General features: G+C 40.2%; 1 protein-coding gene and 1 long non-coding RNA gene across 8 annotated transcripts in view; one reads left to right on the top strand and one right to left on the bottom strand.

Annotated features, from left to right (window-relative positions):
• LOC132097399 (uncharacterized) overlaps positions 1-2,588 on the bottom strand; it is a 3,728-nt gene extending 1,140 nt beyond the window's left edge. The window contains exons 1-2 of the long non-coding RNA XR_009422732.1: positions 1,912-2,588; positions 1,613-1,791 (exon numbers count right to left, since the gene is read on the bottom strand). This is a non-coding gene — a long non-coding RNA (uncharacterized LOC132097399). The remainder of the gene's footprint in view (positions 1-1,612; positions 1,792-1,911) is intronic.
• Positions 1,892-13,321, top strand: part of prdm16 (PR domain containing 16) — a 216,118-nt gene continuing 204,688 nt past the window's right edge. For all 7 annotated transcript variants that reach the window (XM_059503078.1, XM_059503077.1, XM_059503076.1 and 4 more), the window contains exon 1: positions 1,892-2,025. In XM_059503078.1, coding sequence (XP_059359061.1) covers positions 1,989-2,025 — 37 coding nt within the window. In that variant the 5' untranslated portion in view covers positions 1,892-1,988. The remainder of the gene's footprint in view (positions 2,026-13,321) is intronic.

Raw genomic sequence — 13,321 nt, 5'->3', positions numbered from 1 at the left:
TATGAATGAAATAGGCTCCGGGGTTTGTTTGCACAAAATCAAAAGGCAATCCACCCTCTCACTCTCAGAGAAGATAATTACGCGCATAAACCTGTGGTTACGTGCTTCATACGGCCTGTTACATTTATTTAAGAACAAAGAGTGGTTTTAGACATATTTAGTTTATGTACACGAGTTTATAATCATATTTATTGTTTTTAATACAGCAACAGCTCGGTCTACTTCAATCTAATCTTCATAAAAGAAGAAGTGAGTAGCTAAAATTAAATTGCGCATCGGCCGGGAATGATATCAACGAAAAAAGATTGACAGCACCTCAGTGTTAGAGGGTATGCATTACTGTTAATGGCTGCTTTAAATGTCTTCAAAGACACCTGCATGAGCCCGTGTGCTCCCACGGTGACAAAACTAAATCCGTTTTATTGCAGACTGGTCATCTGATTGCAAAAAGAAATTATAAATAACAACCGTTAATATCCTTCATCTAAAACTCGCACTGTTAATTAAAAAAAAAAAAAAAAAGAGAAATCATAATAATAATAATGATATGCAATTACATTACAGCAGCATGTATTATTTAGTTTTTAATCATACAAAAAATCAAAACAATGCAAATGCACATTTACTAGTTGTGTTAGCAAAGCTACGCTATCTTTCTAATTTCTGACAGTATCTTTCCGCATCATATTAACTCGTTGTTTTTAATGTGTCCTACAGGACCGATATTACATGCCAAATGCAGAAAATAATGCAGATGTTGAGCCTGCTATTGCACTGCTGAGGCTTGATTCTGACAGCACGCCTACAGCCTTACAGTGCCCATTAAAATGCGATGATTGTGCACATGCAAACATGACTGTATTTTAGATGTACAGAGTAGTCTCTAATACGCTTTGTAACACGTATAGACTACCTAACAAATAATTCAGCAGAATCATACTTACATGAGCGAATCGGTTGCCTTGCCTTTCCATGCTTGCTTTACCTGCACATAAACTGCCACGAATTCTTATGGACCAATACCGATGTACAAAACCTAATCTAGACCAAAGACCCAAACAAGAGCTAAAGTGCATTGCTTCAAGAGCGTTTATATGCATACCTTCTCGTTGCGGATCCCACGCGTGCACGCATACATACAGTAGCCTATTTCTACTCTTTTCTCCTCACACACACACACACTAGCTCTCTCACACACACATGCACTCATGCGGGAGCTCCTGGCCGTCTGGTGGATCTCAATAGCAACACTGAAACTGAACACACCTTTTACCCATTTATAGAGCTCCCTAAATTAATAATGTTAATTGTTCTGCTATATATAAATATAAGGCACTCGTCAGTGTGCTCACATAATGTACATATAATTTTACTATGAAATAGGCAATAACAGTTAACAGTAAGTGATATGCCAAGGAGAACATCCATTTAATTTGCTTTTCTAGGTGTGACCGACCTGAATAATAATTATATAATATTATTATTAATAATGATAATTTATTTAGCAAAAGAATACGCTTTACACAATTGCACTTTTTGTTTTTGAACAGTAGGTTTTCGCGCGTTTAAAATCGTCGCTCATTGCTCGGGTGTATGAAATGTTCGCGATCACCTTGCGTATGAGGGCTGCGACCTTGACCCCATCCAGGATCCAGTGTCCAGCGTCGTGCCGGATTCCGCAGGTCCCTGGAAAATAGCACTTATTCCTCCTCAAGTGCTCAAGAAGGGGAGGTGGGGGGAGATCTGAGATGTTGCGGAGCGAGAGGAGGAGGAGGGAAAGAGATAAGTGATCTAAAGGAGACACGATAGGACAAAAAGTGATGATGATGAATACATTGGAAAGTTTTTTGGCCCTGACGAGGGTGTCAGATTGAATGGCCTGTGCGCATGTGCGAAGGTGTCCAAACTGACAATGCTCGTGAGATGAAGATAGCGCTGCTGCTGCTTCTGAGCTCAAGGAGGACGCGAGGAATCTACAAGCCGACAAGATGAGATCCAAGGCGAGGGCGAGAAAACTGGCCAAAAGTAGGTCCTTCTTGCGCTTCTTTCGCTCCCGGTACTTTGAACCCTCGCGCACATCACCAAAGTGTCATTTTCATTGATCAGTTCCTGCTGAGAGCGCGTTCTGTGTCCGGTGCGTGTGTTTTTCAGCTCTCAAATGCATCGAAATCGCCCAAACTCTCCGTGATCCACGCGTCCAGCCTTTAGACCAGATGCTGCCGTGGTGTGCTTATTCAGAAGTTTCTTGTGATGGTGCTTGGGCTGAAATGGTCAGCAGCGCGTTTCCACGCCGCGTTGTTTCACTCTCTTGTTTTAGCGAAGTCGAGAAACCGTAGAGAATTGTTACAGGAAAGTTAGCGAAGAGTTGTCGAAAGGGATAGTAACTTTTTTTTTATTGAGTGGTTCCAGATCTTGTGAAATCATATTCCTGCTTGTTGAAATAGTGGGCGCTGTAGCACTGCTCATGGACCCCAGGACGCACAGAGAGAGTGTGGAGCTCTCCAGAGCTTTCTGTCTGTCCGCTGAATGCCACAGAAGAAGGAATATCACGCAAAATGGACAATTCTTCCGATAATCTTAAATTAGGAGCTTGCAGTTGTTCTCTGGGGTCTGTTGCGGCTCGGTATGCGGCTTCATCTGCGAATGACAAATCAATAATGCATACACGTCTATTGACGAAAATAGAGTCTGCTATTTTCTGGACTCTTTCGAAGGCGAGGGAAAGTGTGTAAATCTCCTCTGGACTCTGCATGATGTCTTTGTTTATTGTTTGTTTGGCTTTCATTTGTATTGCGACTTGTTTGTAATAGGTAGGATTTTGCACTCCAACTATTTTCTTATATTAAGTGTCCGTGAAACTTTTGCATGCGATTATTCACAGCAATGTGGGCACAGTCATCGCTCGTGCGATTCATTAGAAAAGGCTTCTTTTTATTGTTATGTATTAAATTGCTACACAGCCTAACCATTTTAAGTAGCCAATTTACGGGCAATTGCAAATACCGAGCTATACGATGTTTTAATATCTGCTTCCAGAAGAAAATGATTTATCCAAATTAATTAATTTTTTTAGCTGAAGATAGCTTAAACTAGATGTGTGTGAAACAGATGGAACAGTGCACAGCATTCATAATGCTCAAGCTATGTGTTTCATTGGCCATATGTTAGATGCAACACGTATTAAAATATCAAGTCATTTTAGTAGCTATCTGTAGATATGCATTAAAGCACGCGTGGGCCCGTGACCTGTTGATTCAAATTGCCGGGAGAACGTACAGCCTACTCAGTTTGTTTTGAGACAGAAAAGTGGGCCTCGATATTTTCTCAAGCACACCTCAGAACTTCTGTAGCTCACGATGACTTGCGAAAATCGCTATTAACAGGTCAGACTGTCGTTTTTCGTCTTTTTGTTGTTGGTCATTCAATATAAATTCAGTTTTGTGTTGGAGGTCAGTAGCCTACAGAGACACGCACGACAGTTCTCGCGAATGTCCAAAGCATAGACATCAGACTATCTTTTATTTACATTAAAAGGCATTTATTGTGTTGGAGAGTGTGAAAGGCCTGATCACAATTCTTAAAACACAAGCGCTCATTAAAAAACGACTGATTTAGCCTATTCTCTACTTTTATTTATTTCATGTAGCCTATAAATTGTTTCATCTAATTGTTTTGAACAACACAGTGTTCTGCTATCCCAGATTTATATTTTGACATATTTACTTTATGCCTGCATTCAATCTGTCTCCGATATCTTTGAGTCCAGGTGTTTATTAAAGTCCACGGGTTCCCGTGTTCACAATAAATTCATTTGCTCACGAATGCATGGAGATTTAATAAACTGGTTCATACTGAGCTGAATTCATTTAAATTTAAATAATGGAGAGAGTATACAGATGCAAGAACAATTTGTGTATTATTATTATTATTATTATTTTAGAAAAAAAAACATAACTAAAATGATTCTTTAAAATGATGCATGTTACGTTTTTTCTTATAATCTTCTTAAAATATGTGAAGCTATTTTTAAAATGCAAATTATACAATATACACAATTTTCAAATGTATTATTATTATTATTATTATAATTCTCTTCGCTCAACAGTTTTCCGTTTCGTAATTAACCTACCAAAGAAATTGCAGGTAGGTATGTCCGAGAAGCGTCTTAAATATGGTAACTTTATTATTATTATTATTATTATGAGGCACAGTCAGCCACTACTTTTAATTATTTTTCATACCTCAAAGCAGTCATAACTATAATTGCGTTAATTAATTAAACAATATTATAAGATTTTAATGTCGTCTTCAAGTCGGCTGGATCTTCTGCTGTGGCCTTGAACGCAGGTAGTTACAGGAGCTTGATTCATAATGTTAGGCCCTTCATTCGTTTCTCGATGAGGGTTTAATGCTTTCTGATTGAAAACTAATATTTTGTGGCTTATTTATAACCGTCGAGACACTTAGTTAAAGCTCTGTCTTTGATATATTATCATAAGATTTAAAGTTTAAGTTGAGTTTCGGAAAGAAAGCGGTTTGTTCTGGCGCCAGGTAAGCGTGTGTTCGACTAACACAGCCTCCCTCCTCTCTCTCTCTCTCTCTCTCTCTCTCTCTCTCTCTCTCTCTATCTGTAGGTTTATTTTAACCATTAGTAACCGTTCTGCAATTTTAGTAGCATAGTCATATTTTAAATGTAAAAGTGTAATTCTAAGGGGAAAAAAAGGAGCGTGCGATGTGGGTTCTATATTTGTAATATTATTGGAAACAATTAATTATGTTGAAACCAGTTGAGGTTGAGTGGCTAATCAATAATGGACTCAAATGAGGCCTTGCTCTGTCACAAAAAAAAATAAAAAAATAAAAAAATAAATAATAAAAAAAAAACCCGTGTCGAAGGACATTTTTTCTGGTTTCCAGAGTATGCGCTGCGTGACAACATATACATACAGTTAATGACGTCACTGAAAAACATTGATAATTATTCATTTGAATTCACAGTGAAGTGACAGGTATAAACTGCCACAGAGATGTCTTGCATTTTTGCACGATGGTGTTTATTTATGTACACTTTTGAAACCTGTGTTTTAAACCCCTGTGTACATTTTTATTCTCAGGTTCTTTATTTCAGGGCAATTTCTTCGTCTCTTTCACTTGAATGTGGGCTTTAATTTTCCCTGTTCACATTATGATGCTGTCTTTGAAGAGAGAGAGAGAGAGAGAGAGAGAGAGAGAGAGAGAGAGAGAGAAAGTTGCATAGAAATAAAATATCAATGGATAACAAATCAAAAGGGTCTTGTGCAGCTTATGTTGTTTTGACACAAGTAATAAAATCAAGCCATAACACTGTAAAGCAACTATGGAAGACACAGCCTGTCAGCACTCAAAACTGGGCTTTTACTTGCAAAATGGCTGACATTTAACTTCAAGCAGAATGTGTATGTGCACAATATGCTTTCACACATAAGAGCTGGTGTACAGACTAATGGTGCGTGAGCCATTAGAGACGTATAACTCCTCACACATAATCTATGAGATGTAAGTTTATCTTTGATAAGAAGCTCTTGTTAAAAGCCGTAGGAAGAACTGAAAAAATCATTTAATGATCGCGCGTGCAATGCATGACACACAACAGTCACACACACACACACACACACACACACACACACACACACACACACACACACACACACACACACACACACACACACACACACACACACACACACACACACACAAAGGCTAGCATGTCTTTGTTTCAACACTGACTGACTGACATTAAAAATAATGAAACCAGTCTGAATTTGTATTTGATAATGTTACAATCCTGGCATGTAATGCTGCGCACAGAATGCATGCGTACATGCGTACACATATTCGTCCTCAACGGGAGCCTGTAGGGCAGCCTTTGACCAGCCGGCCTGCTTAGTTAACCCCAATCTTGAGCAAGAGGAAAAGTTGATGGGTGGCTTATGGAGCGCAGGCAGAGCTGGCACAGTTTCCCATCGAGAGCGAGTGCCTGCCCACCTGAGCCCGATCGGCCTGTGCTTCCCAAAAGTGAGGCCGCTCGAACTCAACCTTGCTCACATTTGTCACACATCATTCATTCTGCTTAGTCTTTTATTTTTTTTGCACTGTACTGCGCTGTTGTTGTTCGCTTGTGGCACCTCTTTATGACATCATAGTGACTCGCTCATGGGAGGGCCTTTTCCGCGTGTGTCCAAACACTGTTTCAGCTGTTCTCTGCCGCACTGGAACCACACACCTTTATTTTACTCTCTTTCCTTTTTCGTTCACCCAATTGTAGGAAAAGTCACTTTTCTGACCATGCTTTGGCAGTCGTGTGCATACCTTAAAAATATACTTTAGTGTCTTTCTGCTTTTCCTCCCAGCATAATGCATTTTATTGGTTTCTCAAGTCATGATTTTTCTTAAGAAAAAGTGGATGCATAAGATCAGCATGCAGTTGAGCAGAGCGGGGAAAGACAGCCATTACAGAACTGTTAAAGCCATGTCTGCGAGAGAGACGTGCTTATCATGTTACAGCCCAGGCTGTCTGCAACTCCTTGGCCGTAGAAGCAAACGCTCTGCTGTTTTTTAAGGTGTTTGAGTGAAGTGTAGCCCATTATTCTTTCTTGCTAAGAGTGTTGCCTTATTGCAGCCACTGAACGCTAAAGTAGTCATTTATTTTGAATAATTATATTGGTGAAAATATTTGCACATATTTGAGGTTTTGTATCGAGACACAAAATTTGGTCTGTTTGCAATTATTATATTTTTAAATAATTGCTGAAATGGAAGTAAATATACAATGCATCTAAATGCATGTAAAATATACTATATTTATTCTAATTAAAAAAAAAAACAAATTGAACCAAATTCATTCATTTGTACAGCCAATGTACAATATAAAAATGCTGGGTTATTTGGCAACCCAATGCTGGACGAATATTGTTTATTTTGACCCCGTTAGCTGGGTTATATACATTTTTGTTGGGTTGTTTCTTGACACAGCGGTGTGTCAAACAATGTCATATTGAAAGTTATTCATTTAAAACAACAATAATGCACTTTAAAATTTCTGTTATATATGTTTTTTGAAAAGGACAGTGTGTGTGTGTGTGTGTATATATATATATATATATATATATATATATATATATCAATGGCAAGTCAGTCATTGACAATCGTAAAAAAAAAAAACCCTTTCTGCATGTGCTTTCAACAACATGAACCCATACAATGATTAAGGCATTCTAAGAATTACCTTTTCTGAAGTAAGCATTAAATAAATGCTGGTTCAGGATCAGCATCCATTGCTTAACATACAGTACTCTCTCGTATATGTGCAAAGAAGCACTGGTCTCAGCTCTGCAGTACTCCTGGCTAAAAACACACACTGAAACTTCTTCTTCATTGTGAGTTCAGAAAGCTCTGTTGCTGGAGTTGGTCGATACTGTACAAGGAAAAACAGCTTCCTACACCCACCGGGAAGCACTGTGAGAAATAATTAACCCTGCATCGTGTGTTCAGGGTTGCTAATTTTAGGCCGTAAAATGTCTTGGTGTCGTAACTCCTGCCCAGAAAGGAGCGCCAGGAAAGTTTCCATCCAACATTTCGAGGCAACCAGCTGTGCCACGTTTCAACGGCGAGCCAAATTAATATCGTTATGGGCGATCCACATTCAGCAAACGCTGAGCTTGAAATCGAATAATTTCTCACGACTGTGTTAGTTCGTTTTATAAAAACAACATGGCGGATAATGATATTTGGGGGTCTATTTATATACACTAAAGTGAACATTCTCAGGAATTAGTTTTCAGCATTTGGAGGGGAACTTTCACCTTTTTTTTTAAATCCCTTGTAGCAATGCACAACATAATTCTCCCCTGGAAGTGAACACGTTTCCTATATATCCAAGCAGACTAGGCTGGTGGTTTTGGGGATGTTTAGAGTGGCAGTTCACCCTGCTGTACACACACGTAATTCCCTGCTGAAGTTCCCATGCATCAGCACAGCTACCGTGGGCTGTTTGGCCAGACCTTGATGTTGCATCCTTTGGCGATAAGAGAGTGGATGTCATTCCCCGGTGGGCCACTCGAGCCGAGCATTACTGCTCACCGCTCACTTTCAACTTTAGCAGGGAGCGCATTTTCAAAGGGCCCGGCCTCCACATTTATCTTTTGAACTCATCTCCTGTCCTCCATCTTTTGTCATTACGGGGGAAGATGGGCAGCTCTGTCTCATTATGACGTGATGTAATGGCAGTTGTAGAGTCTTTTTCTGCTTTAGAGATAGAGTGCTTAGATTTGCTTTGATACAGACGTCTTTCATGTTTCCGAAGCCCTCGGTTAGCCCATCATCATTTCTCATAATTGGACAGTGCGGTATGCTGGGATCCACCGTAATTGAACCATCATTATCCAGTGACTTTCTCAGCCTATATTTGCTTAATGCTTAACTTTTCTTTGTTCGTGAGTGAGGGGCAGGATCGTGCGGCGTGTACTAGATGAATGCTCTTGCTTACTGCCCCTTCAACTATTTTTTGTCCCTGAAAATTGGCTTAATTATATGAACGGTTGTTTCTCTTTGCTCTGCGTCGCAACACAATTAGTCCATCTCCCTGGCAGCAATTTGTTTTCATAAAAAAACGAGAGTGTTGGCATGCTGATTATGAAGCTCTCGCTCTCGAGAGAGAGGCGGCACTATTGGTGAGTTAAATTTCATTAACTACAGTGTGGCTTACTGGAAAAATATATAAAACCTCAAGCTGCCGCCATTTTCTTCAACCACTTTAAGGCCGACACACACACACACACACACACACACACACACACACACACACACACACACACACCAACTTATCTGGCCTCCTTCTTGCACGTCATGTTAGTTTCATGCTCATTCAATAAATGATCCTAAAATAAACTAACATTCAATAAATGATCATCAAAATCGCAGATAGGCATTTGTTCTTTTACAGGTGAAGTTGAAACTCTATTTACGTTAAAGGGTGATTAATCTTCATTTAGTAAATGATCCTAAAATAAATGATTGTTTAATAAATTGTACTAAAACTCATTTATACAGGACACAATTTTTCTTTTTTTAAACGTCTTTTTTTAATACCGTAGTAAGAGTACGATAATGTGGTTTAGTTGAGATTCATTTTCACGGGACATTTGCACAATCTCATCTTTACTGTCACCTTTCAATAGGATTTAAAGTGTGTGGCATATGGGTGCTTTCCCTTCGGTCAAAAGAAGAAAAGAAAAAACTCAAGCCTTCGTCAGATTGTTAGTGAAATGCTGAGAAGGGGTTTTTAGGGAGTCAGCAAAACATTTCAAGATGGGCTATTAACTTCAATCTCGAACTGCGATTTGCTTGTCCGTGAAAGCGCAGGCTCTCTCCAGCGAGGCTCCGGTTCCAGCGTAATGATGAGGCTGTGTGTGAAAATATTGAATTGCAAAAACATCCAGTGTGTGAGCTTGTGTGAATGTGCCTTTCAGCACAGCGCCGGCGCTAAACTCGCAGTGTCTGAGTGATGGACAACAAATGGCATTTTGTGCTGGGCAGACGCCCCATCTCCGGCAGTCAGGCTAGGGGCCGTTATCAGCCGTGCATCTGACCCCTGGATATTTCACCGCCTCTGTCTGCCATCTGACACTGGAGTCTGACGCATCCCAACAAACCAAATGGAAACCTGAACATGGCTTTTTGTCAGTCTGAGGCAAGTGTTGCTTCAGTTGATTGTACATCAAAGGTTTCAAAGTTTAGCTCAGAACTGAGAGTTTAGGAACTGTGCCTTATGAAGCTATATGCTACTCCTAATTTAAAGCTGTTTACTTTTGAAGCTTTAAATACCAAACTATAAACCAGGAACTCAATATGATCATATTATTTTGTATACTGAAACATAAAAGAAGACTTTAAAAGAATCAGTGTATTGTTTTAATATTTTTGGACCTGGATCATTTCAATGAACTCTCTGAACTGACAGATTCTCAGAAATGAATCAGGCATTCAAAATGCTTAAGGGGTGGACATTTTAGGTGAGCCTGTTCTTTACCTCAATATCTGTATCTGTGCCACAGTCAAGCTTGCTTCAGTTTTTACTTCTTTTTTTTTTCAACTGCTTACACAAAATCTTTACTTGTCACACACTTTCTGAAAGTGGCACTCAAACAGCAGAAGCACACACCAAATCTGCAAAACCATACTCTAATTTTCATCTTTTGACTCAGTTTTCAATTTCATAAAACACATTATGCTACACAAAATACTCAATTCTCTATGCAACGCACACAAATCTAACAGGAATTAATATTACAGCAAAGGCGTTTGCAAATGTTTGCTTTAGAGATGTGTTTGTGATGTTTTAAATGCAGTGCTTCATTTTGCAAGAAATGTGAGGCATTTTGCATTTTGTGTGTGCAATTCTTGGATTTGTGTTTAAAGTTTTGAAAATGTGTTTAAGCAGTTGAAAAAACTGTAATATGTGTTAATAATCAATTTTTATGGCAGATCTATTAGGCAGCGTGGAAACGCGTGCATGCCTCCAGTTTAGGTCCGTTTAGAGGCCTGTTGCTGGTTCTGTGCAATAATGTTCACGAGAAGAGCTGTTGAATTCTGGGAGGGTCTACAAGTTGGCCACATGTCGGGCCCCCGCACCCTCTCGGCTACTTCCCCCGGCCCTTTTCTCTCTGTGAAGCGCATGTTGGCACCGGTGCCCCTTTTCCGACTGCTGTCCACTTCTTCAGCTCCTACCCCCTTCTCTCTCTTGTGTTTTTCTTCTTCTTTATTTCACTGCTCTGGAAGCTCCAGCACAGGCCTTTGAAAGGATGCGGCGCTTTGTCTCGGCGATAAAAGATGCCATAGTTTCCCTTTTCCTCTCCTTTCTCCCCGTCCCTCAGCGGCTCTTGCACAAGTGCAAATTGTCCCCTCCGAGGGGTTGTCCTCCTGGCTTCAGAAGGCCCCGATTCCAGCCTGTTAATTACGCTGAAGATTCCATCTCTGCTAAAAGAGCCGAGATTCCCACAGCCACCTGGCCTTCTTTTCTTGCCGGCTTTGATGGCAGGCACCCCACCCCTCGCCTCCTCCTCCTCCTGCTCGGACCACACTTTTCTCTCTCTCTCACTCATTAATAGAGGTTTTGAATTGCTTTCTGACCCTGACAAACTGCTCTTGTTGAAAAGCAGATGAGAGCAGGAACAGGAATGAGCGCTGGTGGGGGCGACGGTGTTGATGGGATTGAAGAGAGTTGGTGCGAGTCTGTATTCAAGTCCGCTGCTGATCTATCTATCTATCTATCTATCTATCTATCTATCTATCTATCTATCTATCTATCTAAATAATGTTTCAAATCACACATGAATTCCTACATGTTTGACTGAACATAAGGCTGAGTAAGTCATGAAAGATTTCTCATTTTGGGGTTAACCATTCCCTTAAGTGGATCTCAGTTGGGACGTTTTAGCCCAACGACAGAGTGACAATCCCGAAACAAATTTGTTTTCCATTGCGTTTAATTTGCGATGCTCTATTGAAACCCGAGCACCGATCAATATGTTCTCATCCCACTCCAGCAGTGCAGAGCTCCAGTGAAAGAGTAAGAGAGATAGAGCAGGCTTGAGAGAGATCAAGGCTTCGGAAGGTAAACAAATTGCTCTATTATAGCCTCTGTGTCTATGACATTATCATGGGATGGTCTCAGGGGAGAGGCTTTCACCAGATTAGAAGTGTATGCTAAGGGAAGGAGGACGTTGCTGCACTGTACTGGCAGCGTGCCACAGTCCTCGTCCAGTCGGGAGATAATCATTAACTCCCCCTCACAAAGACACACAGTGCTGGGACGCTCTGCAGAGGCCAGGCCCGAGTCGAGCGCGCTCAGAGGTGTAGCACACCAGCTCCAGGAGGAAGTGCACCTGCCTTTTCAAACAAATATTTAAGCAACTTTTGACCCTTTCGATCTGACCTCGTTCAGTTTGAAACTTTATGTACAATTCCTATCTTTTTTTGTCCACAGAGTAATTCATATGAATTTTTTTTTAATCGTTTACCATAGTCATTTTTCTCTGTCTGTCATTGTTCTCTTGGTTTCAGACTTTATTTATTTTATATTTGCCAGTTTTTTAATGAAAGTCTGTGACTGTAAGTGAACAGTTTGATATTGCAGTTTGATTTTAATTTGCAGCAGTGGGTGAGGAGGGAACCATACCAAAATAATAAAAAAAAAAAACATTTTGGCTGCTTTTTGTCCTCAATGAGCCCTTTTCTCTGGGCATCTCAGTGGATTTGTGTGGTTAAGAGCGTTTGGAGGGGTGCAGAGGGCAGCGTTGAACTCACACAAGTCTACTTTGTGACTTGTGATATTTGCTTTTTCTCTCTCTCTGACTCTTTTTCTCCACCGTCGACTCTACCCACATCCTTCAGCTCGCATAAAGTGAAGATCCGGTTTCGGAGTAGTGTTTTATGAGCGGTTAGAATACCAGCCTGTGTGGTTTTTTTGTCCTCTCCTAAGCTGACCATTCACAAATGTCTCTGAGGTTTCTGAAGATATCAATTAAAGTTTTAATTGGAAATAAGTTATTGGAAACAAATGCCTTTTCTTCCCGAGGACGGCCTGTCAATCAAATTGAAGTTCCTCATGTTGGCATTATTGAAAAAATATTCTGGCTTTAGAGGTTTTTAGGGAATTCCACACACGTCTCGCTGCACATTTTGTTGTTGTGACAACTCTGGCAACTGTTTCGGCTTTGCGGAGGGAATGATGTAAACAGGCAATACGGCCATGACTAGGATTTCAAGCAAATAATGCGTGAGAAAATAATTGTATATATATACACACAATGTACACTTATATACACAATAGCAGGCACAATATCTATACAAAGCACTCCGGTTTCAGCGTGAAAATCTGGTGTTGGCCGTCCGCAGCAGCAGTCAGATGAGCTCCGGACAGGCTTACAAATGTTTTCTGTTACGTCTCCTGAGAAACACAGACTTTTGATCGCATTTAAACTGACTCTTGCTTTTCTAGCCAATTATATGATTCATTTCCTCAGCTATTGTGAAATTCAGTGCAACACGGCGTCATGATAGAAGTCAGCGGGAATTTTAAATGCTGCTGACAGCTGAAAATATTTCTTTATTTACTGTTATATTGTGATGTTGCTTATTGTCACTGCTTTTGGATTGGCATTGCTCTGTCCCCTTACTGCACCTATACCCCACCTGGGGTCCATTACCCTGGATTTGTTTATTATTCTTTGGTGTTTGAATAGCATATTTGGAATGTCAGGAGGTCAAAGGTCACCGGTTTAGG

The sequence above is a fragment of the Carassius carassius genome, chromosome 21 (assembly GCF_963082965.1).
Source record: "Carassius carassius chromosome 21, fCarCar2.1, whole genome shotgun sequence".
In the NCBI taxonomy this organism is placed as follows: Eukaryota; Metazoa; Chordata; class Actinopteri; order Cypriniformes; family Cyprinidae; genus Carassius; species Carassius carassius.
The sequence above is the reverse complement of the archived record's forward strand: the minus strand, read 5'-3'. Positions and strand labels throughout refer to the sequence as shown.